We start from the raw sequence: 25824 nt of genomic DNA on the forward strand, positions 1-25824 counted from the left end.
ATTTTCTCTAGGGGAAAACACAATGCTTTAAATAATAGCTAAGCTACATGGAACTATGTCTCCATGTAGCTCACACAAATTAATGTCAAGAGTTTGTAACAGGGCAGGAAGCAGAAAGCCAGTGGGACCTTCAGTACCTTTATAATGAAATGTGGTAGGAGCTTGCCTGTTTGGTCTTTGGTTTCCGTGAGAACTTTTGGATGATTCCATCTTTGATACTTGAAAAAATTTTCCTGTAATGATCTGGGTGTGGTGTTAACTCAATCTAAGGTCATTCGTTCCTTAAGGCTGGCCATGCGTTTGTTTTGCATATTTTTCTTCTAGAGAAGAAATTGTGCAGTGTTCTGCTAGCTATCATAAGTCTATATATACATACTAGAGGCCTGGTGCACGAAATTCATGCACGGGGGGGGGGGTGGTCCCTCAACCCAGCCTGCACCCTCTCCAATCTGGGACCTCTCGAGGGCAGTCGGACATCTCTCTCACAATCCAGGACTGCTGGCTCCCAACTGCTCGCATGCCTGCCTTCCTGATTGCCCCTAACCGCTTCTGCCTGCCAGCCTGATCACCCCCTAACCATTCCCCTGCCAGCATGATTGATGCCTAACTGCCCTCCCCTGCAGGCCTGGTCACCCCTAACTGCCCTCCCCTGCAGGTCTGATCACCCCTAACTGCCCTCCCTTGAAGGCCTGGTCCCTCCCAACTGCCCTCCCCTGCTGGCCTGATCACCCACAACTGCCCTCCCTTGAAGGCCTGGTCCCTCCCAACTGCCCTCCCCTGCTGGCCATCTTGTGGCGGCCATCTTTGACCACATGGGGGCAGCCATCTTGTGTGTTGGAGTGATGTTCAATTTGCATGTTACTCTTTTATTAGATAGGACATATTCTTTATGGTGAAGGTTATTCATTCACCCAGCAGACATTTGGGTCCTATCATGGGTGTAGCAAGTTCTGGGCTAACACATGCAATAAAGGGTAAAACAGGATCCCTATCTGAGTGGGGGGAACAGACTACAAATAAATGTATATAAAAACTGTTCCAAGTGTTGTGAATGAAAGCAATAGATTGTTGAGGTAGAGAGTAAGGTGTGGGGAGGGGACAAGTTCTTTGAGAAGGTGACATTGGAGCGGAGACTTACAGGTTGAGCAGGAGCCAGGCCATGGAAACCAGGTCACATTCCCTGTTAAATTAGCTAAAAAAAGGCCCCAATCTCCGAAACCGGTTTTGCTCAGTGGATAGAGCGTCGGCCTGCGGACTGAAGGGTCCCAGGTTCGATTCCGGTCAAGGGCATGTACCTTGGATGCGGGTACATCCCCAGTAGGGGTTGTGCAGGAGGCAGCTGATCGATGTTTCTGACTCTCTCCCTTCTTCTCTGTGGAAAATCAATAAAATATATTAAAAATAAATAAATAAAAACAGCCCCCAATCTCGACAGCCGGAAGTTGCAGGTGTGGTCCAGGAGGCCTCGCCGCCAGCACTGGAGATGGCGGGCGGGCGTGGCGTGGAGGGGGCGTGCCCGCGCCGTGATTGGCTGGCGGAGCGGCGTCACGCGGGCGGCCCCGAGCCTCTGGGTTCCCGAGGCGGCGCAGCGGAGGCTCCCGGGAGCGGAGGGGCGAGTGCGGCCGAGGAGGCTGGCGGGTCCTCCGGGGCCTCCCGCGTGGGCCGAGCGGCGCGCTGCCGGGCATGGCGGGCTCCCTGCCTCCCTGCGTGGTGGACTGCGGCACCGGGTAAGAGCCGCCGGCGCCGCCCCGCGCCCGCCCGCTCTCACCGGCGCCCGGGTCCGGGTCCCGGGTCCCGCGTCCCGCCCACCCCCTGCAGGCGGCGGCGGCGGCTCGCCCCGCTCCCCAGGCCGGGAAGCGCCACGCGCGGAGCCCGCTCACCTGGACCCGGAGGGCTGCGGGGCTGAAGCCGGCCCAGCTCGCCCTCCTGCCCGGCGGGTGTCTCCTGGCTCCCACCCACCTAACGGTGCCCTGACCCCCTAACGTCCTAACCTGACCCTGCTGGGCCCCGGTCCGAGCCGTTGCTGAACCTTTGCCACTCACCCTGGCGGGTGTTACTCCCATCCGTCCACGGGGCGCCTTACTTTGCCCCCCCCCCCCCCCCCCATCGAGTGGCTCCCTCAGGCTAATGAGCTCTTGCTGTAGTTAGCGTAGGCTTGCCTTTTCGCTTAAAAAATGAAAAGAAAAAGGCTCCATTTTGAAAACTAGAAAGTCTAGATTTGGGAAAGCCGGTCTGTGGTATAGGTCTTTTCTTTTCCTCCTTTACTTTTTGGGTGGGATTGCTTCTTTTGATGTTAAGATATGCAAAAGAGTCTTCTCGGAAATTTCCTGAGCTCCCTCAGAGGCCCAGGCTTCGCTGATGTGAGAAGGTGCTGGTGAATAAGGCCAGCTGGTAGTTTAGAAATTCAAGGTTGCCTGCTTGCTTTATAGATGAAGTACTTATTAAAATGACCTGGAAGGAAATGTAGTCTCTTAAAGTGTTTCAAGACAGGATTTTAATAATTTTTTTTGGTCATGAAATAGCCCATGGCATGTTCACCTTAGCCTTGATTTCTTTTCTGTAGAAAAATGCACTTTTCTGTACAACTTTAGTTTCCATGACAACCTTGTGGGGGTGTCTTTAATTTGCTGCTATCCATCTACTGATCTTTTTTTCCCCCCCTTCTGCTGCTAACGGCACCAGCTGTCTGGAAAAAAACTGCCTTTTTGCCTGTACTAATTCTTTTTCTAAAAAAAAAAAAATATGTATCCTTTTATTGATTTCAGAGAGGAATGGAGAGGGAGAGAGACATAAAAACATCAATGATGAGAGAGAATCATTGATTGGCTGCCTGCTGCACACCCTTTTCTGGGGATCGAGCTGCAACCCAGGCATGTGTCCTTGACCAGAATCGAACCTGTGATCTTGCAATCCGCAGTCCAATGCTCTATCCACTGAGCAAAACCAGCTAGGGCTGTACTAATTCTTTTTGAAATTCACATTGTACCAGAAGTATTATGGCCCTTTATTTTAGAGGTCATTTTGCTGCCCAAAACACAGGCCAAAGTCAATATTGGTATTAATACCCCCTCAACTGTCACTCCCTGAGGCATCTGCTCCTCTCACCAGCATTCCCTCCTCCCACCACCCAGTGTTCCCCTCATGCCCACCTGAGGTCTGGTGGTGTCAAGAGGGAAGGCAGGAGGTAAAAATAGTTTTCATTCCCACATTTGCATGTGTGATTTTTGCTTTTGTACTTTTGATCTTATCAAACTGTTGAAATCCAGAGCATTTCTTGGCAATACAAATAATGCTCACAGGGCTTGTCACCTTTACTATTAGTAAACTGGGGACTGTACTCATCATTCTTACTCGAAATACCTACAATGTGTGTTCAGTGTCAACCTTCTGAGGTAAGTGATCAGTGGAACTTGGCCCCTTGGAGCTATAACTTCAGGATAGTATTATTTTACTAGAGGCCCAGCGCACGAAATCGTGCGGGGAGGGTCCCTGGGGCCTAGCCTCCTGCGATCGGGGCCATCTGCCCGTTCGCCAGTCCGCAGGCCGAACGCTGCCTCCGCTGCTGGGCTGTCAGGCCGTTGGGATCACCAGCTCATCCCCGGCTGCTCGGGGGCTCGGGCCTGCGGGAAAGCGGGTGCCGGCGACTTCACCTCCATGTGCGCGTGCCAGGCCGGCCGCTGATGGAACACACTACCTGCTCGGGGCCACTCACGCAGGGGCGGGTAGGTCACAGGCGCGCCCCACAGCTTCTGTCAGCGCCTCAAGCCTCAGCAGCAGCAGCAGCAGCAGCGACAGCGGCGGCGGCGCTGCCACCCACGTGAGCGGCCCCGAGCGGGCAGCGCATTCCATCAGCGGCCGGCCTGGCACACGCACATGGAGGTGAAGTCGCTGGCACCCGCTTTCCCGCAGGCCTGAGCCCCCGAGCAGCCGGGGATGAGCTGGTGATCCCAACGGCCTGACAGCCAGCCTGGTCCTCCCACCACCCACCCCGATTCCCCTGTTCACCATCACTGATCCATCAGAGCCCGCGGGCCGTGGGCAGGGACCAAGAGGTCAGCCGTTCAGCCCGCTCACCAGTCCCCAGTCCCACCCCGCCTCGCTGGCTGGCTGGCAGGGAGGGACCGAGAGGTGCTCAATGCACCTCGTGGTGACCAGTCATTTGGTCGTCATGGACACTGGCTTTTTATATATATAAATGGCCCAACGTCATGTCATTGCCTTCAGGCTGCCATAGGCTTTGGTGTCGAGACTTAGAAACAGTGGCAGGGAATCTTCCAGTGGGTCTCATGTAGTCAGTCATGGAAGTGAGTGTGGTCACTCACAAATGCCCAGTGGCCAGGGTATGGCCAGAAGGAGCAGCCGGAAGAGCCTACATTTACTTAAACCATATTAGTAGTTCTTATATTTTCCAGAGAGCTAAAATGGTTTTTGGATTGCTTTTTACCTCAAAATAGGATAAAACGAGATAAATGCAAAGGAAAAAATAAACCAGGACCAAGGAAAAGAATGGGCTTGGTGCCCAGCCACTATGTTTCAGTGGTCGGCCTAAGAACCAGGATTCCCGGTCAGGGCATATGCCCAGGTTTCAGGTTTGATTCCCCAGTAGGGGGTGTGCAGGAGGCAGCCGATAATTCTCATCATTGATGTTTCTATCTGTCTCTCCTTTCCTCTCTGAAATCAGTAAAAATATATTTTAAAAATTAAGAAAAGAATGGGCCTCAGGAGTCACCCTAAGGTGTAGGCCTGTGGTTGCTGTAGTCGAGCCTTACTCTTCCTGTCTGACATAATGGTAAGAGTCATCGTCATTATGTAATTCCTGTCATCAGGAAGGAAGAGAAATAGCTGCTTCTCAGTGAAAGCTTTTTCTAGTGCTAAATTCTAAAAGAAGAATTCACATTGAACCATACATGGTAGACACCAATGATTTAGTGGGCAGTGTACTACATAGTGTTTTTATAGCAAATAAATTTCACACAGGTAGCTTAGAATCTTCTAGTAAACCCTGAGACATACCTGCTGAGCACAGGTGTACTGGGGCCAGGAATAGTACGGACCTTGGGGTCTGCTCCATCTAAAGATACAGCTTCGTTTAGCAGGGGTGAAGACCTTATTTCTGCCCAGGGCCATGTGGATATTTATCACGTCCTTCACAGGCATACACAAATGATCAGCTTAAAAATTGGCCTGCTATATTTGGCCAAACATTTAATTAACTCACCCCTAATGCCTTGGCAGGGCCAGACCAAATGATTCTATGTTTGAGCACTTTCTATTTTTTTGGCCCGACATTCCCAACCCCTGATTTAAAGGAATTATGAGGAGACAAAGTTTTCAGAGCATATCCACAATAATAGTCTCAGTTCTCATAACCAGACTTTTTTAATGAAAATTTTTGTATTTTTAAAGCCTATTTTGAAAATATTTCTAACCTAATGAAAAGCTGCAAAAAGTATGTAAAAAACCCTGCGTATTCTTCATCCAGTTGTACCAACTATTAAATGTTGCTTTTCATTCTCTGTATTTCTATATTATTATTTTTCTGAACTATTGAGTGTAAGGTACAGATAACCCCGTGGTTTTATACCAAAATGCTTCAAGGTATACTTTCTGAGAACAAGGAAATTATATTATCATAGACTAATGGTCAAAATCAGAAAATTTAACTTTATCTAATTGTTATCTAATAGGCAGTCTGGGTTCACGTGCATGGCTCCATGTATGTTTTATGGATTCTCACCTCTCCTTCGTCTGGCATCATACATTCTATTCGGTTATCATCTTGACGTTTTAGTCTCTTGTCTTTTTAGTCTGGTTTAACTGGACCAGTTGCTTAGCCTTTTTCTGTCTTTCAAGACATTGACATTTTTGGTGCCCAGTTCTTAGTGTAGCCCATCAGAGGCTTTTTCTCCCCTCCGTTTTATTGAGATGTGATTGACACAAAACGTTGTGTAAGTTTAAGGTGTACAATATGTTGATTTGATATTGTAAATATATTTGCAAAGTGGTTATCACCATAGTGTTAGCTAACACCTCCATCATGACACATAATTACCATTTGTTTTCTGTGATGAGAGCATTTAAGATTTACTTTCTTAGCAACTTTCATATAAGACAGTGCCATTAACTATAATCACTATGCTGTCCATTAGATTCCCAGAACTCATTGGTCTAATCAGAAGGCTTAAACATAGTGATTTGCCTTGTTCTTGATAGGTTCACTTGGATTATTTGGGTACGGTGATGTCCACTGGATTTCTTCACTGTCTGGTTACTGTTTTCCCCTTTGTTATTAATGTCATTTGTGGAGAGATACCTTGGTTCTTCCTTAAACTTTCACCCACTAGTTTTAATATCCATTGGTGATTCTTGCCCTAAGTGATTATTACAGTGATGGTTGCAAAATTGTGATTACAAAAACACAAAAAACCTCTGGTATTACCTACATTTATTAGTTAACATTTTACTATAAGGAAGCACTTCATAGCCCCCATATTTTATTTTTAAAAATATGATTTTATTGATTATTAGAGAGAGGAAGGGAGAGGGAAAGATAGAAATATCAATGAAACAGGATCATTGATCAGCTGCCTCCGGCATGCACCCCTACTGGGGATCCAGCCCGCAATCCGAGCATGTGGCCTGACCGGGAATCAAACCGGTGACCTCTTGGTTCCTACGTCGATGCTCAACCACTGAGCCACACTGTCTGGGCACCTCCTTTATTAATTTATCATCCGCATGACTTATTATTTTATTCATAGGGTTATAATCCATTCTGTAATTCTTACTATATTCAATGGATTATCATCTGTTGATGCCATTATTTTTTGATGCTTAAATTGTTTCAGATTTGGCCAACAGAGACCCAGTCAACCTGTTTCTAGTTCTTTATAGACATGTCCATATATATATATATATATATATTGAGCATTTTGCTTTTATCAAAAGACTGCCGTGATTGCCTGTGCAATGCATATATCTTGTATTTTTTGCTGGAGTATCTCTGGGTGATGCTTTCAGAAGTGGGATTTCTGGGTCAAAGAGTAAATGCATAATGTAATTTTGCCTGACATTATCAAATCCCACTCAGCAGTGTGCTGGTGGGGACACCAGCAATATGTATACTGTTTTGCAATTACTTTCAAACCATATTATACATCTGTATATGGCAGTAACATAAATCTGCTTAATTTTTGATGATTATTTAACATTTTAGTGAATGATTGTATTTATTTAATACTAGAGGCCCATTGCATGAAGTTCGTGCACGAGCGTGGTCCCTAGGCCTGGCCAGCGATCGAAGCGTGAGCATCTGGCATGGAAGGGCAGGTCCCAGCTGACCTCTGGGCCCTGGGCAGCACCTAGGCCCCCAGACCTCCACGTGCCCTCCTCCATCTGAGTCACGGTGCCTGAGTCCCCATGCAGAGATGTGGTGAGCGCGGCTAGCCAAGCCATGGACCGGGGTGCAGTGTGGGCCTCTGGGCCGCCCAGCGGCACTGCATGGAAGCCAGGCAGGCAGCACGCTCTCTCCCAGCCGGCCTTGCAGACCAGCTCCTGCGTGAACCCACGGGGAGCCCGACCAGCCCCTGTGGTCCTGGCGGCTGCGGTCCGGCTCACCCGGAAGCCCATTGGGGCCGGCAGTGCTTCCACTGCTGCGCACTGCCAGTGCCTCATCACCTATGCCTGCCATGTTCCACGCCGCCTCCTGGTGGTCAGCACGTCATAGTGAGCAGTCGAACTTCTGTTTGAACTCTTGGTCGAGGGGGCAATTTGCATATTAGGCTTTTATTATATAGGATGTCCTCTATTTGATGGCATTTGAGTGCTTCCAGTTTTTTTGTTGTTCTTTTGCTATTGTAATACTGTAGTGACCATTCTTGTGCATATCTGTGTACACATGTAAAAGTGCTTCTGTGAGGTAAATTCCTAGAAACATGCTATTTGGACCTAGGACATCCTATATAATAAAAGGGTAATATGCAAATTGACCGAACGGTGGAATGACCAGTCACTATGATGCGCATTGACCACCAGGGGGCAGATGCTTAACGCAGGAGCTGCTCCCTGGTGGTCACTGTGCTCAGCGTCGCTCAGCCAGAAGCCAGCTCAAGGCTGGCGAGTGCAGTGGCGGTGGCAGGAGCCTCTCTCGCCTCCGCGGCAGCGCTAAGGATGTCCGACTGACGGCTTAGGCCTGCTCCCAAGCCGGAAAGCGAAATTCCCCATCCCCCGAGGGCTCCCGGATTGCGAGAGGGTGCAGGCTGGGCTGAGGGACCCCCTCTAGTGCACAAAACTCGTGCACCAGGCCTCTAGTATGCATATAAACTATTTGGACTATAGGGTATATGCATTTAAAATTTTGACAGGTAGAGTGAAGTTTCCCTTTATAATGACTCTTCAACCTTTCCTATGCCCAGGTATAAATGACTACTGTCTTCTTCAGAATGGTTTGCATTAAACTTAGTGATAGGTGTATTTAGTGATATTTGATGTTTCTTTTAAAACTATTGACTCTTGCTTGGCTGGTGTGGCTCAGTGGTTGAGTGTCAGCCTATGAACCAGGAGGTCAGGGTTTGATTCCTGGTCAGGGCACATGCCCAGGTTGTGTGCTCAATCCTCAATCAGTGATTCTCTCTTATCATTGACTAGAGTCCCAGTGCACGGATTTGTGCACATTGAAAGGAAATTAATTAGAAGAAATATTTTAATATTGCTATTCGCCCTTTATAATAGAAGTGTCAACCAAATTCACAATCAACAATAACAGATCGAAACACACGTGTGCGATTGATGCCAGTGAGAGCTTTATATGTATTGCGCATGCGTGAGTCTTTTATATATATAGATGTTTCTTTCTATCTCTTTCTCCCTCTCCCTTCCTCTCTAAAATCAATAATAAAAATATATGAAAAAAACAGTTAAAAAAAAAAGATAACTATTGACTCTTCCTATTTAAGATATGTCTCCACTTACTTGCCTGCATGTATATGGTGAGTTCTTCACACACACTATACAGTTTATTCGTAAGGACAGTGTTATTCTGTGTTTCCATTGTGAATGGGATTTTGACCCAGTGTGTATTCTTTTTTTTTAAATTTCTTTATTGATTAAGGTGTTACATATGTGTCCTTATCCCCCCATTACCCCTTCCACCCCCCCACTCATGCCCTCACTCCCCTGTTGTCTGTGTCCATTGGTTAGTCTTATATGCATGCATACAAGTCCTTTGATTGATCTCTCTCTCTTACCCCCACCCTCCCCTACCTTCCCTCTGAGGTTTGATGGTCTGATCGATATTTCTCTATCTCTGGATCTGTTTTTATTCATCAGTTTATATTGTTCATTATATTCCATAAATGAGTGAGATCATGTGATATTTATCTTTCTCTGACTGGCTTATTTCACTTAGCATAATGCTCTCCAGTTCCATCCATGCTGTTGCAAATGGTAAGAACTCCTTCTTTTTTATGGCAGCATAGTATTCCATTGGGTAGATGTACCACAGTTTTCTGATCCAGTCATCTGCTGACGGGCACCTAGGCTGTTTCCAAATCTTAGCTATTGTAAATTGTGCTGCTATGAACATAGGGGTAGATATATCCTTTCTGATTGGTGTTTCTAGTTTCTTGGGATATATTCCTAGAAGTGGGATCACTGGGTCAAATGGGAGTTCCATTTTCAGTTTTTTGAGGAAACTCCATACTGTTCTCCACAGTGGCTGCACCAGTCTGCATTCCCACCAGCAGTGCACGAGGGTTCCTTTTTCTCCTCATCCTCGCCAGCACTTGTCATTTGTTGATTTGTTGATGATAGCCATTCTGACAGGTCTGAGATGGCACCGAATAGTCATTTTGATTTGCATCTCTCGGCTGATTAGTGACTTTTTTTTTTTTTTCTTTTTCTTTTTCTTTTTTTTCTTTTTTTTTTTTTAATTTCTTTATTGATTAAGGTGTCACATATTTGTCCTCATCCCCCCATTCCCATCCCACCCCTCTCCCCACGCATGCCCCAATCCCCTGTTGAACTTAACCGTTGGATAGGCTTATATGCATGCATACAGGTCCTTTGGTTGAACTCTCCCCCTCCCCCCACCCTCCCCCTACCCTCCCCTATCCTCCCTCTGAGGCCCGATAGTCCGATCGATGCCTCCTTGCTTCTGGTTCTGTTCTTGTTCCTCAGTCTATGTTGTTCATCATTTCCCCTAGATGAGCGAGATCATATGTCACTAGATATATACTAATAAGAACTGAATGTGAGACGAGCAATAATAGTTATGCTGACAGGCAAATGAATCAATCTGTAGCGAGCTTCCCCCTGGACCAACAGTTCCTTTGAGACCCAATTTCAATGTCCAGTAGTTCCTTATGTGTACATGTCAGCACTGACCCCCCAGCTCTGGATGGTGGACAAATGGTGGCAATGGAGGTCCGACTCCCTCTGGTTTGGTCTCGGCCGAACCCAGGGGCACGGCGTCACCCGGACTAAGGGGCACGTGGCCTCACCCATACCCAAGGGGCGCGTGGTCTCACCCGGGCCTGGGACCCAGCCTCACCCGGATGAATCCAGGGGCGCACGGCCTCACCCGGACCCAGGATCTGGCTTCACCCGTACCCAGGGACGCTTGGCCTCTCCCAGACCCAGGGGCACGTGGCCTCACCCGGGCTTAGTTGCACAAGGCCTCACCTGGTTCCAGGGACACATGGTCTCTCCCGGACCCAGGGACGCTTGGCCTCTCCCAGACCCAGGGCCACTTGGGCTCACCCGGGCCTAGGTGCACGAGGCCTCATCCGGATCCAGGGATGCATGGTCTCACCCGGACCCAGGGACGCTTGGCCTCTCCCAGACCCAGGGGCACGTGGCCTCACCCGGGCCTAGGTGCACGAGGCCTCACCCGGATCCAGGGACACATGGTCTCACCCGGACCCAGGGATGCTTGGCCTCTCCCAGACCCAGGGCCACTTGGGCTCACCCGGGCCTAGGTGCACGAGGCCTCACCCAGATCCAGGGACACATGGTCTCACCCGGACCCAGGGACGCTTGGCCTCTCCCAGACCCAGGGCCACTTGGGCTCACCCGGGCCTAGGTGCACGAGGCCTCACCCGGATCCTGGGACACATGGTCTCACCCGGACCCAGGGATGCTTGGCCTCTCCCAGACCCAGGGCCACTTGGGCTCACCCGGGCCTAGGTGCACGAGGCCTCACCCGGATCCAGGGACACATGGTCTCACCCGGATCCAGGGACGCTTGGCCTCTCCCAGACCCAGGGCCACTTGGGCTCACCCGGGCCTAGGTGCACGAGGCCTCACCCAGATCCTGGGACACATGGACTCACTGATTAGTGACTTTGAGCAGGTTTTCATATGTCTCTTGGCCTTCTGTCTTCTTTCGAAAAGTATCTATTAGGTCCATTGCCCATTTTTTGATTGGGTTGTTTATCTTCCTTTTGTTAAGTTGTATGAGTTCCCTGTAGATGTTGGAGATTAAACCTTTATCAGTGATAACATTGGCAAATATGTCCTCCCATGCAGTGGGCTTTCTTGTTGTTGTGTTGATGGTTTCTTTTGCTGTGCAAAAGCTTTTCGTTTTGATATAGTCCCATTTGTTTATTTTCTCTTTAGTTTCCATTGCCCTAGAAGGAGTATCAGTGAAGAAATTGCTTCAGCATATGTCTGAGATTTTGCTGCCTGTAGATTCCTCTAGTATTTTTATGGTTTCCCGTCTTATGTTTAAGTACTTTATCCATTTTGAGTTTATTTTTGTGTATGGTGTACGCCAGTGTGTATTCTTTTTTAAAAAAAATATATTTTATTGATTTTCTACAGAGAGGAAGGGAGAGGGTTAGAGAGTTAGAAACATCGATCAGCTGCCTGCAACCAAGGTACATGCCCTTGACCGGAATCGAACCTGGGACCCTTGAGTCCTCAGGCCGATGCTCTATCCACTGAGCCAAACCGGTTAGGGCGCCAGTGTGTATTCTTATCTGTTGGCTTAGGTAGGAAAGCTGCGGACTTTTGTCCCTTCATTAAGTACCCTGTCATCTTACTGAGTTCCTATTGTTTTTAGTTTTTAAATTTAATTTCCTTATATATTCCAGGTCTATAATTATGATTTACAAATAAGTTTTGTCTCCTTCCCAATATTATTTCTTTTATTTAGTTTCTGATTTGTATTATCTACTTCCCCCAAAACAGTGTTAAATGATAGCAATGATAGTGGGTCTCCTTGGCTTAATTCTGACTTTAATAGGGATGACTCTAGTTTTTCACTATGATTTGAGTCTGTTTTTTTAATTTTAATATTTTTACTACTAATGGTTGCAATAAATGGTATTTTGTTTCCATAAATGGTGTCTTGAACACACTCCGCGTTTGAGTTGTGTTTTTCTTATTATTTTGCATCCTGTTCTGTATATAGCTGAGCCGCTTTGTTGTCAGGTCATCCCTGCTGGGCGTGCCAGGCTCACATTGGGCTGCCCTCCTAGGAGCGTTATTAGAATGCACACTTGTCAGGTTATGTTTGCAGTGTTCTAGTTAATAGTTTCTCATCGAAGTTTGAGATGAGCCTGTGCTGATGAAGATTTTATTGAAATTTTAAACTTGAATGTCTCTTTAAGAAATCTTATTAAATGTTCATTATGCTGTGATTATTCACAGTAACAAAATGTCAAGTGTATTTGATGCCATATAAGGAATAGCACAGGAAAATGTAAAGATATTGAATTACCATAGAGTCATCTGAAGAGTTTGGTCTGCCAGTGTTTTTAATTAATGCTGGGGTGATATCCAGCATCTAGAAGGGTACAGGAATCTGGAGAAGGCGCTGCGTGTAAATTAATAAAGAGGCTAGAGAAGAAATATGAATTTGTAATCCATGGGGGAGCCAGAGGAAGTTTAGCTGTAGTAGCTAAATTCTCCCTACCTCCGGACCCAGGGTTCTTTTTATTCCCACATTTTGCCCTATAGCAAAGTAGATTATATATATCAAAGGTAAGGTTTAGTATACAGTAGGCATTGTCAGTTTTGGGGAAACTACCTTCGGATGTTCAGGTGTTTGGCCAGCAGGAGGCAATAACATGTAGATTAAAATGCCCTCAGCTGTCTGGCAGCAAGCAATCAATTATGTAAATTTGGTGAAATGCCTTCAGCCATTCCAGTAGGCAATAATATGTATCTTCAACCCTTGCTGAAGGCTCAAGTTTCCATCAACCTTTTGATGAAACTTCTTGCATTTATGACATGCTGGAATTAGCCTCCAGCATTTAATGGTCTCAGTTTCACCAGGATGGTGAGGGAAGACCTCATAGGACGTTGTTAATAGGTAAGAATATTAACGTTTTTATGTTAATTTGCCTCAGCCAGGAACACCATTGTATGCTTAATGTTTTTGCTGCCAAGGTACCCGTGTGTCTGTGATAGAAAGCCTCCTTTGAAGGTTGTATTGTACCTTCTAGCAAAGTGCTGCTGAGTGGCATCGGCAGGAGTTAGGTGAACGTGAGAGTTGTGGGCCTAAAAGTGCTCTGGCCCACTGCTGCAGTTTGACCCTTTGCTGATGGTTTCAGGGCACAGCTCTTTCGGATGGAGATGAGACCCAGTTGTGGAAGGACATTGGTGTCACACCACTTGGTTCATCACTTGTCCATTGAATTTCTACCTCTACACACATTGGCGTGTCTGTGTAGAGTGGTTTGCAGAGTGGTGTGTGACTCGGGACACAGAACAAACTTAAAATGACTCCTCTCCCCCCAAATTTAAATGGAATATTTCAAACGTACAGAAAAATAATAGTAAAAATGACAACAACATATAGATAGCACTGTTCGAGTGCTCTTTCTCTCCCTCTATGTATTTTTATATATTAACTCACTAATTCCAGCAGATAGATTGTATTATACTTATTTTACAGACAAAGTAACTGAGATATAGATAGGTAAAGTAACTTGCCTGAAGTTACATTTTTGGCAAATCACAGCTGGAATTTGAACCTAGGCAGTCTGGTGCCAGAGTGCATGATCTTAACTAATACAATACACTCTGCTGCCTTTCAGAAATACAAAAAGTATTATCATATACATGGATGATATTTAGCACCTAATTTTATTTATTTATTTATTTATTTAATATATTTTATTGATTTTTTACAGAGAGCAAGGGAGAGGAATAGAGAGTTAGAAATATTGATGAGAGAGAAACATCGATCACCTGCCTCCTGCACCCCTACTACTGGGGATGTACCCACAACCAAGGTACATGCCCTTGACCGGAATCGAACCTGGGACCTTTCAGTCCGCAGGCCCGACGCTCTACCCACTGAGCCAAACCGGTCAGAGCTAGCACCTAATTTTTTTTTTTTAATTTCTTTATTGATTAAGGTGTCACATATTTGTCTTCATCCCCCCATTCCCATCCCACACCCCTCCCCACGGATGCCCCAACCCCCTGTTGAACTTAACCATTGGATAGGCTCATATGCATGCACACAAGTCCTTTGGTTGATCTCTCTCCCCTCCCCCCACCCTCCCCTATCCTCCCTCTGAGGCCCGATAGTCCGATCGATGCCTCCTTGTTTCTGATTCTGTTCTTGTTCCTCAGTCTATGTTGTTCATCATTTCCCCTAGATGAGCGAGATCATGTGTCACTAGATATATACTTGTAAGAACTGAATGTGAGACGAGCAATAATAGTTATGCTGACAGGCAAATGAATCAGTCTGTAGTGAGTTTCTTTCTGGACCAACAGTTCTTTTGAGACCCAGTTTCAATGTCCACCAGTTCCTTATGTGTACATGTCAGCACTGACCCCTCAGCTCTGGATGGTGGACAAATGGTGGTAACGGAGGTCCGACTCCCTCTGGTTTGGTCTCGGCCGGACCCAGGGGCACAACTTCACCCGGACTCAGGGGCACGTGGCCTCACCCAGACCCAAGGGGCGCGTGGCCTCACCCGGGCCCGGGACCCAGCCTCACCCGGATGGATCCAGGGGCACACGGCCTCACCCGGACCCAGGATCCGGCTTCACCTGTACCCAGGGGCGCAAGGCCTCACCTGGACCCAGGGGCACATGGCCTCACCCGGGCCCAGGGACCCAGCTTCATCCGGGTCCAGTGGCGCGTGGCCTCACCCGGACCCAGGGGCGCGGCTAGCACCTAATGTTAACAAATGTTATCATTTTACTATATTTGTTTCAGTTAAAAAACCCCATTGCAAAAAGACAAGTGTTTTCTCATCCTTGAGAGATTGTGTTAGACGCTGTCTTTGGTCTTTTCTGGACCCATCACATTGCTTATCAGCATTGCCCTTTGCAACACCGTCCCTCCCTCAGCAGTTGGACGTGATTACCTTTCCTTCTGTCTGGCAGGCACTCATCAGCAGGCATTTTGGAGTATCTGCCACAGGCCAGGCACTGTGCAGGGTGGAGACACAGCCAAGAAGAAGGCCCTGTTTTGGTCATGATGCAAGTCAGAGTCATAACCGCATGGGGATGTGGGCTTACTTTAGTGCAAGGGGTTGTTTAAAACAGACGTGGAAGTGCTGACTTCAGTGTTTGCTGGCCAGCTTGTTAGATCCTGTAGGCTTCTTTAGCCCTGCGTCAGTAATGTAGTTTATTTATATTTCTTGTCTGCAGTAAACTCCGGCGAGATGGCTGAATTGGGGGTGGTCTAGAATTGTTTCAGTTCAGTATGTGTTGACTTCCTTCTGGAAAGCCCTTGGCTCTGGGTTGGCTTTGAACCCACCCTGTGGGTTGAGGAACTGGTGGGTTCATTCCGGACGTCCTTCTGATGAAGCCGGGGCCAGAGGGAAGCCAGCCCAGGTCCCAGGTGCCTGTGGGCAGCTGGAAGGAAGCATCCTGGGTCCCTGGTGCCTGCCTGCGGCTGGAGGAGAGAAGCCCTGGTCCCGGGTGCCGGAGGGAAGCCAGTGCCGTGCCGGCAGCCGGGGGAAGGAAGGCCTACTCTTGCACGAATTTTTGTGCATCGGGCCTCTATTATTGTTATAGATGCAAAAAGACAATAGGCTCAGTTAAGGTAAAGGTTGACCTTGCTAGTGAAGATACTGGCCTAGGACGTAACTACCCACCATAACAACTTTTAAACTTTAATTTCAGACCATCCTTTGTTAAGGTCTCTGAGTTTGCAAGACTGCCTGCAGGCCTTCCCTGAGCTTGTCAGGTTAGCATGTGGCCCCTTTTGTCCACATAGCATATGTTAAAAAGATATTTAAAAATCATTAAATTAATTTACCGTATTTTCCGGCGTATAAGACGACTGGGCGTATAAGATGACCCCCAACTTTTCCAGTTAAAATATAGAGTTTGGGATATACTCGCCATATAAGACTACCCCTCTTCCAACGCACACCAAATAAAAATTAAAACGTCATATTTGATTTCAATATGGTAAATTTAATTCAAATGCTTATGACATGCAGGTACTCAGCAGGAAAACTGTCACTTATAAACATAAGGCTGTTTGTCATCAAACATGTAAACATAAAACAGTGCAAATGGATTAAACTTTTCCTAATTCACTCTAAAGCTGAAAGGAAGGATAAGACAATAAACCCATCGGAGCTGCCATGCTGTTTGTTTTCTAAGCTCTCAACCAAACTGGAACTGATGATGACAGGAGGAAGATAACAAACAATAGAGAGAGAGCAAGTGCCGGGCAAGTCCCTGGCGAGTTAGCAATGCCGCTTCACTGCAGTCCTCCGGAGCGAGATCTGAGAGGCAGAGAAGAAGGTACGGTAATAGGATACAAGGGCGGGCCAGACGGGTGAAAGAGGTGTGTTTTTCTGGGCACAGCTCTATCTCTTTTTTCCATACCCCGGGCAACCCGGACGCCTGCAGCTTGCTCTGCCCTTCACTACACCTTCCCGGTGAGGCGCCCCCTCACCTTGTCATCGGGACCGCATTAAGGCACTTCTTTCCACAAATCCTGGTGAGTGGATTTTCTTCTACCGTACTTGTACAGCGCCGCCCTGCTGCTTTCATACGGTCACCGCATACGATGGGGGGGAGCTCAAAAAACGGCCGCGGCCACATCCCCGCCGTATGCAGCGAGCACCCGGCCGCACTCCATTCATTTCAGTGGAGCCTGACGGAGACCGTATGCGGCACAAAAAGGAGCCGACCGGAGACACTTGTGGTCTCCGTCCAGCTCCATTGAAACGAATGGAGTGCGGCCGTTTTTGAGCTCCCCCCACCGTATGCTGCGACCGCAGTCTGGCTTGCAAGTTTCAGCACCCGCCCTATAAGACGACACCCGGCGTATAAGACGACCCCCGACTTTTGAGAAGATTTTCCTGGGTTAAAAAGTCATCTTATATGCCGGAAAATATGGTATTAGAATTTGGAATGTATTACTACATCAAAAATTAGTATTAAGTATCTTGAAAGAATTTGTAAAATAGAATGAATTAATAAAGTCACTTTCAGCACTGCCAGTAAGTGTTTTACTCATTATATGCATCACTACAGAATGGGGGTCACTGCCCAGACCTCACTGTTCATACAGCAGCCTGATCAGTACGGGAATGGGGTCACTGTTCAGACCTGACTCATTACAGCGGCCTATCAGGACGGGAGAGCCAGTGTGTCCGTTCAGCTTTTCATTTCCAGCAGATGGCTCTGAGTGGTGTCCCCTGTACCCCACCTTTAACAAAATAATGGAGGAGATTAGCCAGTGCTTTTGGAACAGGTAGTAGTGTTTTGGCACTCATCTCAGATGAGACTTTTGGAATCTGTCACACGTACCTTTGCAGAAAATGGGCTCATTCTGAAACGGCATGATAAGAAGATGCCCTGTCACATATCCTCAGGAGTGGCAGGAGCAGCTTCTGACATGCGTGGCATTTGAAGAGCATCATGCAATCCCTCTCCAGCCCCGGAAGTTCATGCAGCTGGGGAGGAAGTATGCTTTGTCCAGGGCAGCCCTGGAAGCGGAGGCTGCACGTTGAGGTTTGGGTATTTCCTGCTCACTGGCTGTTGGGCTTCGGGCAGCTTAATGAACTCATTAGGGCCTCAGTTTTCTCGTCTGCAAAATAGTGATATTTACTTTCTTTACAGGGTTTTTTGTAAAGACTGAAAGGACAAAAGCAGATTAAAGGTATTAGGGACACACAAATGTAATTTATTTGTACAGAATCTTTCCAACAGAAACGAGCATACTATTTTACATTTTTGTAACTGCTTGCTTATCCAAAATTAGTGTTTGATTCTCAGTCATTATCATTTTTTTTTAATTTCAAGGGAATATTTTGAGGCACGATTCTAGGACTTGGAGAGCTTATAGTAAAAGGGATGTAGAGGAGAGTGTCGTTCTCTAACCGTGTCGATGACTTTGTGCTTTTAGGTATACCAAGCTTGGCTACGCAGGCAACACTGAGCCCCAGTTCATTGTTCCTTCATGTAAGTAAAGCTCCTCCCTCGCGTTTATAACGGATTGTTTCTCAGAATTGTTCTAAGCATTCTAATTCTGCTTTTCAAGGTATACCCGCCATCTTCATGTAGAAGTTTGTCCTGGTTCCGGGGAGGGTTATTTATTTTGACACCTAGTTCCTGAATATTGCTATTGGCTGCAGCTGTGACCTAACACCCCCCGTCCTTCCCCCACCCCCAACTTTCTTTTTTTTTTTTAAATAATATATATTTCATTGATTTTTTACAGAGAGGAAGGGAGAGGGATAGAGAGTTAGAAACATCGATGAGAGAGAAACATCGATCAGCTGCCTCCTGCACACCCCCCACTGGGGATGTGCCCACAACGAAGGCACATGCCCTTGACCGGAATCGAACCCGGGACCCTTCAGTCTGCAGGCCGATGCTCCATCCACTGAGCCAAACCAGCCAGGACACCCCCAACTTTCTGACAGCCCTTTGTCACTGTCATTGAAGTTTCAGCTAGGTTGGTTGGTAGGCGCCGTGCAATTCTAAATGTCTGAATTATTTAGACGTGTATGTGTCTCTTTAAGACTAATTTGTAATTTTTAAGTCAGCGCAGTTTTATTAACTTAGCCACTGTTCACTCTATTGAAAGACTTTTTTTTTGAAATGAGAGGCCTGATGACTGTTTCACTGTGTTCAGAAGTGTTCTTCTTTTGTTTACATTTTGGTCAGTAGAGAATGGTAGACTACAAAGAGCATGCTCTCTCAGTTTGGTAGCAGTGCCTCCCACCCCCTCTGTTTCCCATGGGAGCTCCAGGGTTAGGTTGGTTGTTGAGAGGGTAGAATTAGTCTCCGAAACGATTTAAATTCTGGAGATAGTTTACCAAAGAGTGACGTGTAGCCCAGCTGGTGTGGCTCAGTGGTTGAGCACCAACCTATGAACCAGTAGGTCATGGTTCGATTCCCAGTTAGGGCACATGCCCGGGCTGCGGGCTCCATCCCCAGTGAAAGGTGTGCAGGAGGCGGCCGATCCGTGGTTCTCTCTCATCTTTGATGTTCCTACCTCTCTCCCTCACCCTTCCTCTTGTTATGGAATATTGAATTTATGGAATTGGCACGGAAGAGACAGTTGGACACTCTGAGGTTCAGGAAAGCCTGTATTCAAAGCAGCGCTGCTGGTTCAGGGGCCCTGAGATCCAGATCCTGAACAACCTGGACAGTGAGATTTCCTCTCTCTGTATTCCTGAGTTTCTTTGTTTCTTCCGTGGTGGACTCTCACAGCCCCTCTCCCCCTTGAGAATCAGTTAGATGGTTAACTGACTGTATCTAATGTCCATCCTGGAGGGCGCCGGTGACCTCCCTCTAGCTAAGCTGTTACATCCTTGGTTTGGGGCCCCTTGTAGGTTGGAAGTATTTAGGTAAATAGCTCTTGCAGGACCAGAAATTAAGGAAGGGGCAGTGACTAGACTATAGGCTAACAGGAATGTGCATTAGGGACATTGATTAACTTAGGTACAGAGTCCCTGTTAGCCTCCTACATTCTTTCACAAATGGAGTTAATTATCGGCTAGCAAGAGAGTGCAGTAGAAAGCAGGTTACTGGGACTAATTCAGATTGCTAGCCCCCAAAATGTCTTATGCTCCCCAGCACTCTCTGAAATCAATAAAAATAGGTTAAAAAAAACAAGAGTGAGGTGCATCAGTTAAGTGAAACTCCACCTCCTAAGTGTGGCTCTGGCATGTTAAGTGTGGCCTTAGAATCCGAGCTGCTCGGGGGCCGGTGACATGGGGATGACAGGCTCTCCGGAGCCGTGTGGGGCAGGGACAGCTGGGGAGGCGGGAGAAGGAGCGGGCTGAGTGTTTACTCAAGGGAAGACCAAGGACGTTCTGGTGGACATGGGTATTCACATCACTAGAAAGCATACTCCAGAGCCCTTGAGAGCATTTTCTCCACCCCATTCCATGACGGCATGCCCTGGACAATAGGCGTGATTGGTCTGCTGTGCCCTCATTTTAAATCCATAATTTGATGTATAGTTTGTATCACAGAGTGGGGTCTCCAAGTCCAAGGTCAGGTGCCATCAGGGATGGTTTCTGGTGAGGTGTCTTCTCGTTGTGTTCTTGCCTGACCTTTTCTCTCTCCATGGCCGACAGAGCTCTGATGTCTCTTCCTCTTTTTTTGTTAATCCTCATCCGAGGACATGCTTTTATTTTTTATTTTTAATCATTTTTTTATTTATTTAAATCTTTATTGTTGAAAATATGACATGTGTCCCCTTTTCTCCCCTCCAGTCTGCCCTTCCACCCCCGCCTCCCACCCAGGCCTTCTGCACCCTGTTGTCTGTGTCCATGGGCTATTCATATGTGCATACAAGTTCTTTGGTTGATCACCTCCCACCCACCCACCCTCCCCCACCTTCCCTCCGAGATTCCTCACTCTGTTCCATGCTTCCATGCCTCTGGATCCACTCCATTCATCAATGCATTTTGTTCATTAGATTCCACATGTGAGTGAGATCAGGTGATACTTGTCTTTCTCTGACTGGCTTATTCATTCAGCGTAATACTCTCCGGGTCCCTCCATGCTGTCTCAAAGGGTAAGAGAGCCTTCTTTTTACCCCTGCAGAGTATTCCATGATACCATAGCTTTCTCATCCGCTCGTCTACTGATGGGCACTTGGGCTGTTTCCAGATCTTAGCTATTGTAAATTGTGCTGCTATGAACATAGGGGTGAATATATTCTTTCTGATTGGCATTTCAGGTTTCTTAGGATGTATTCCTAGAAGTGGGATCACTGGATCAAGTGGCAGTTCAATATTTAATTTTTTGAGGAAACTCCATACTGTTTTCCATAATGGCTGCACCAGTCTGCATTCCCACCAGCAGTGCACTAGGGTTCCCTTTTCACCACATCCTCGCCAGCACTTAGGACATGCTTTTATTGTAGTTAGAGAAAGAGGGCTAGGGGGAGAGAGAGAGAAAAATCGATGTGAGAGTGAACATTGATTGCCCTGACTGGGGATTGAAGCAGCACCTGGGTATGAACCCTGACTGGGAATTGTATCTGTGACTTTTCAGTGTGGGGTTGACACACCAACCAACTGAGCCACACTGGCCAGGGCTCTCATCTTCTTTTAAAAAATATTTGTATTGATTTCAGAGAGGAAGAGAGAGGGAGAGAGAGGTAGAAACATCAATGATGAGAGAGAATTATCATTCAGCTGCCTTCTGCATGCCTCCTACTGGGGACTGAGCCTGCAACCCAGGCATGTGCCCTGAGCGGGAATCGAACCCTGACCTCCTGTTTCATAGGTCAAAGATCAGTCACTTAGCCACACCGGCTGGGCTCTTCCTCTTCTTATAAGGACACTGGTCCTATTGGATCAGGGCCCCAACCTCATGATCTCATGTGACTGTGTTACCTCCTTATAGGCTTCATCTTCGAATGCTGTCACATTGGGGGTCAGGGCTTCAGCATATAGCATTTGAGGGGACCAGTTCAGTCATAGCAATTGGCATTGTGCAGGATACATCAATCTTTTGTGAATTTTGTTACTGTGAATGCCTCAGAACTTGACCATGTCATGCCAGATTGATAAATTAGCCTTTTTGGCTTTTCAGAGCAGATTAGATTTAAACCTTGGTAAGAACAGCAGCTCTGAAAGGCTGACCTCACACCTGTGCTTTAAAGCTTTGGACTTTATTTTATTTTTTTATAACATGTATTTTTTAAAAAAATTGATTTCAGAGAGGAAGGGAGAGGGAGAAAGATAAAAACATCAATGATGAGAGAGAATCATTGATTGGCTGCCTCCTGCACGCCCTCTACTGGGGATGAGCCCGCAACCTGGGCACATGCCCTTGTTGGGAATGGAACCTGGGACCCCTTAGTCTGCAGGCTGACGCTCTATCCACTGAGCCAAACCAGCCAGTGCTAAAGCTTTGGCCTTTAAACCAAGTGCAGTGTTTTGTTGTGGGCGCCATGTAACCTGTCATCATTGGAGGGGAGGGGAACTGAATATGGTTGTTAGCGGGATATTGTTCACTGTCAGGAGGTGGGGACTCTCAGATTGGTGCCGCAGGACGTTTGCAGTGGCAGAAGCTGGAGAGAGACTAAAACGTCAAGGATGGGAGTGAAAGAAGAGCTGTCCTGTTGGCTGAACTGTTGCCAGAGAGCAGCATGGGAGGCAGGTGGGTGTTGGGACAGTGAAGGTGCTGGGGCAGGTAGAGGCCTTGCTTACGTGGGCTCGTGGCCCACTGCTGTGTTAGTGCTGGAGCTGAACCGTTCTTCTGCTTCCAGAGGCTCCGCTCACAGGCCAAGGCCAAGACCATGTGCTGAAGCGCACGCAGAGAGAAGGGTGGAGTGGGTGTGCAGGTGTGTGGAAAGTGCTGGGACCAGGCTTTCTGATCAGGGGTGCACACAGGCGAGGCACTGGTGTATGGGGGATGGCAGCACTCCGATAGTTTCGGAAATCACAACTCCGAGCGGACTATGGCAGATGTGAAACCAGGGAGGGCTCAGGTGATGAAGGATTTCGAACCGCCTTCTGAAGGAATTTTAATTTGTGTACCAGGAATTTTCAAATTGGCTCTGCGAGGTCTGACTTGCCGAGCCTCTGTGCAGAACTTAAGTTGTCGGAGAATATTGGGAATCACTGACAAATGGAGGGGTGTGTGTGGCGATCACAAGCATAGAAGGCAGGGCGGGGCGGGAGAAAGAAAGTGCGGCTCAGACATTTGGTGTCTGGAGAGTTGGGGTGTAAAGGTCCAGTAGGCACCGGGGAAAGGTGAGGTGCTCTGTGGGAAGCCTGGACTCGAGACAGAGGCTGAGCCAGAGATGGTTTTCTTTTTAAAAGATTAGAGGTCTTTAAAGTCTTTATTTTGACCAAAAAAACCCTCCACCCATGTAACCAGCACCCAGAACAAATAAATGTTAATGGGATTTCACCTGTGAACACCTAGATACAAGCATGCGTCTGTGAGGGCCAGCCTCCTCTTGTTCACCTGTCCTTCCCCGTCCCTGCTGTCCCTCCGCTGGTGGCTGTTTCCTGTATCCAGTTCATATGTGGTCCTTAGGTGACAGGCACAGGATCCATGAACAATATAGCATTGTTTTGTGAGTCTAAACATTTCCAAATGGTAGCATACTGCGAGTAACTTTCTGTATTGCTCTTTTGAAAACCCCTCAAAGTTTTGATTCTAAGGTGTATATCATTGTTGGTGTACACAGACCTAGGCTGGCATTCTAACACGTGCATCTGCAACAGTTTGTTTTTTCACTTAGGCATTTCCCAGTTTTCTCTGTTGTACAAAATGATGCAGTAAATACCTCTTTATTCACGTGTGCTAGTTTCCCAAGAGAAATCAATGAGACATGGGTGGTTTCACCATCCAGGTGTGCCCTATTCCACCATGTCAGGTACTGTCAGATCGCTCTTCTGAGGGCTGTACTGACCTAAACTCCCATTAGCAGTGGACGAGTGTATGTTTTTACACATCCTTGACAACAGTTGATACCGTTGGACTTAAATTTTTGCCAGTCTAATGAATGTAAAGTGATGATGTCTCATTTTATAAGTTTGCATTTTTGAATACTAGTAAGGTATCTTTCTGTTTTTGTGAATTTTGTTAGAATTAAATTTTCTAGTTAGTTATTGCCAGCACATAGGAGGAATGCTGCTGAGATTTTTAAGTTGTTTTTGAATCCAGTAACCTTTCTGACCTGTCTGGTTTGTTCTAATATCCCACAGTTTCTATTAGTTTTCTATGCAGAATATTGTATTAACTGCAAATAATAGATATTTTGTCTCTTCCAGCCCCAGTACTTTATTTTTTTCCTTGGTCTTGTTGCACTGGCTAGGACTTCTACCTCAGAGTGTAACCAGGGATTAAGAATCTGAGTGGAAAATTGAATCTTTGCGAAGATTTCCACATTTCATTAGATGTTAAGTTCTGGAGGGAAGTTTGATATAATTATTTACTACTAAGTGTATTCCCAAATATCAAGGCTAAGCTCTTTAAAATTTTTTAAATTGATTTTAGAGAGAGGAAGGGAGAGTGAGAAACATCAATGATGACAGAGGATCATTCATCCGCTGCCTCCTGCATGGCCCCTACTAGGGACCGAATCTGCAACCCAGGCATGTGCCCTGACCGGGAATCGAACTGTGACCTCCTGGTTCATTGGTTGACACTCAAACACAGAGCCAACCTACGGGGCAAGGCGAAGCTCTTATTAAAATAGTATATCAAAAGCCTTTAACATTTTCATATAGTGCAGTTTGATTACTGTACTTTTTGTGATAGATATTAGCCAGTATCCTCCTAGTTTTTCTTTTAATGGGAAGTCAATTCTTTTTCTTCTGTAACAAGACAAAAAATATTTTGAGTTTATCTGATGCAGAGTTTTATTAAAATGTGAAATAGCATACTGGCTGCCCTGGCCAATTTGGCTCAGTGGGTAGAGCATCGGCCTCTGGACTGAAGGGCCTGGATTTGGATTTGATTCAGGTCAAGGACGTATGCCAAGGCTCGAGCTTGAGGCCTGAGCTTACGGGAGGCAACCAATCGATGTGTGTCTCTCTCATATAGATGTTTCTCTCTCTGTCTCTCCCCCCTCTTTTGCTCTCTCTGAAAAAAAAAAAAAAAGTAATGGAAAAATATCATTGGGTGAGGATTAACAAAACCAAAAAAGAGAATACAGGCTTTTGTGTTTTTTTTTTCCAGTTAATTCTCCTCTCTTGTATTATGTTTTTAATTTTGTCTCCTTCTATCTTGTATTTTAAAAATTTGGAACCTATTGATACATACTTTAGGAGCATTTCACTGTCTTGTGGGATTTTTTTTCAGATGGAACTGAGAAATGGAGTAGTGTAGCTTTTGTCAGCACTAAAAGCAGAGCAGCTAAGTTCCCTCTGCCCTACCGAAAACAATGCCAGAACATAGAACTGGTCCTGTAGTGCTTTACATGCTCTTTGGTAGTGTCTTTTTTGGGAAACCCTCTAGCCTCCCTAAATCCCTAACATGAAATATTTACTTGCATATACGTAGGGATTCTACTACTCTTTCTTAATTATTTATGTTTTAAAAATTTTTTTTTATTTTAAAAAAATCTTTATTGTTGAGAGTATTACAGATGTCTCCCCTTTATCCCCCTTTTGCCCCCCTTCACCTGGTTCCTGCCACCCCCAGGTCTTTACCACCCTATTGCCTGTGTCCATAGGTAATGCATATCTGTACTAATAAAAGCCTAGGTGGTCTTTGTGCCCTCGCATGATGCCCTCACGTCATCACAAGATGGCCATCACAGATGGCTGCCACAAGATGGCCGCCCTCACATCATCACAAGATGGCCACCACAAGATGGCTGCCACAGGATGGCCGGCAGGTGAGGGCAGTTGGGGGCAACCAGGCTGGCAGGGGAGTGGTTAGGCATCAATCAGGCCAGCAGGG

The 25824-nt window shown here is 46.7% G+C and overlaps 1 protein-coding gene across 8 annotated transcripts in view; it reads left to right on the forward strand.

Annotated features, from left to right (window-relative positions):
* Positions 1-1615: 1615 nt before the first annotated feature.
* Positions 1616-25824, forward strand: part of ACTR3B (actin related protein 3B) — a 63353-nt gene continuing 39144 nt past the window's right edge. For 7 of the 8 annotated variants that reach the window (XM_054726459.1, XM_054726465.1, XM_054726466.1 and 4 more), the window contains exons 1-2: positions 1623-1727; positions 18341-18396. In XM_054726459.1, the coding sequence (XP_054582434.1) occupies positions 1684-1727; positions 18341-18396 (100 nt within the window). In that variant the 5' untranslated portion in view covers positions 1623-1683. Of the gene's footprint in view, positions 1728-18340; positions 18397-25824 lie in introns of all 8 variants that reach the window. The other variant, XM_054726467.1, reaches the window with a different exon arrangement.

The sequence above is a fragment of the Eptesicus fuscus genome, chromosome 14 (assembly GCF_027574615.1).
Source record: "Eptesicus fuscus isolate TK198812 chromosome 14, DD_ASM_mEF_20220401, whole genome shotgun sequence".
Taxonomy (NCBI): domain Eukaryota; kingdom Metazoa; phylum Chordata; class Mammalia; order Chiroptera; family Vespertilionidae; genus Eptesicus; species Eptesicus fuscus.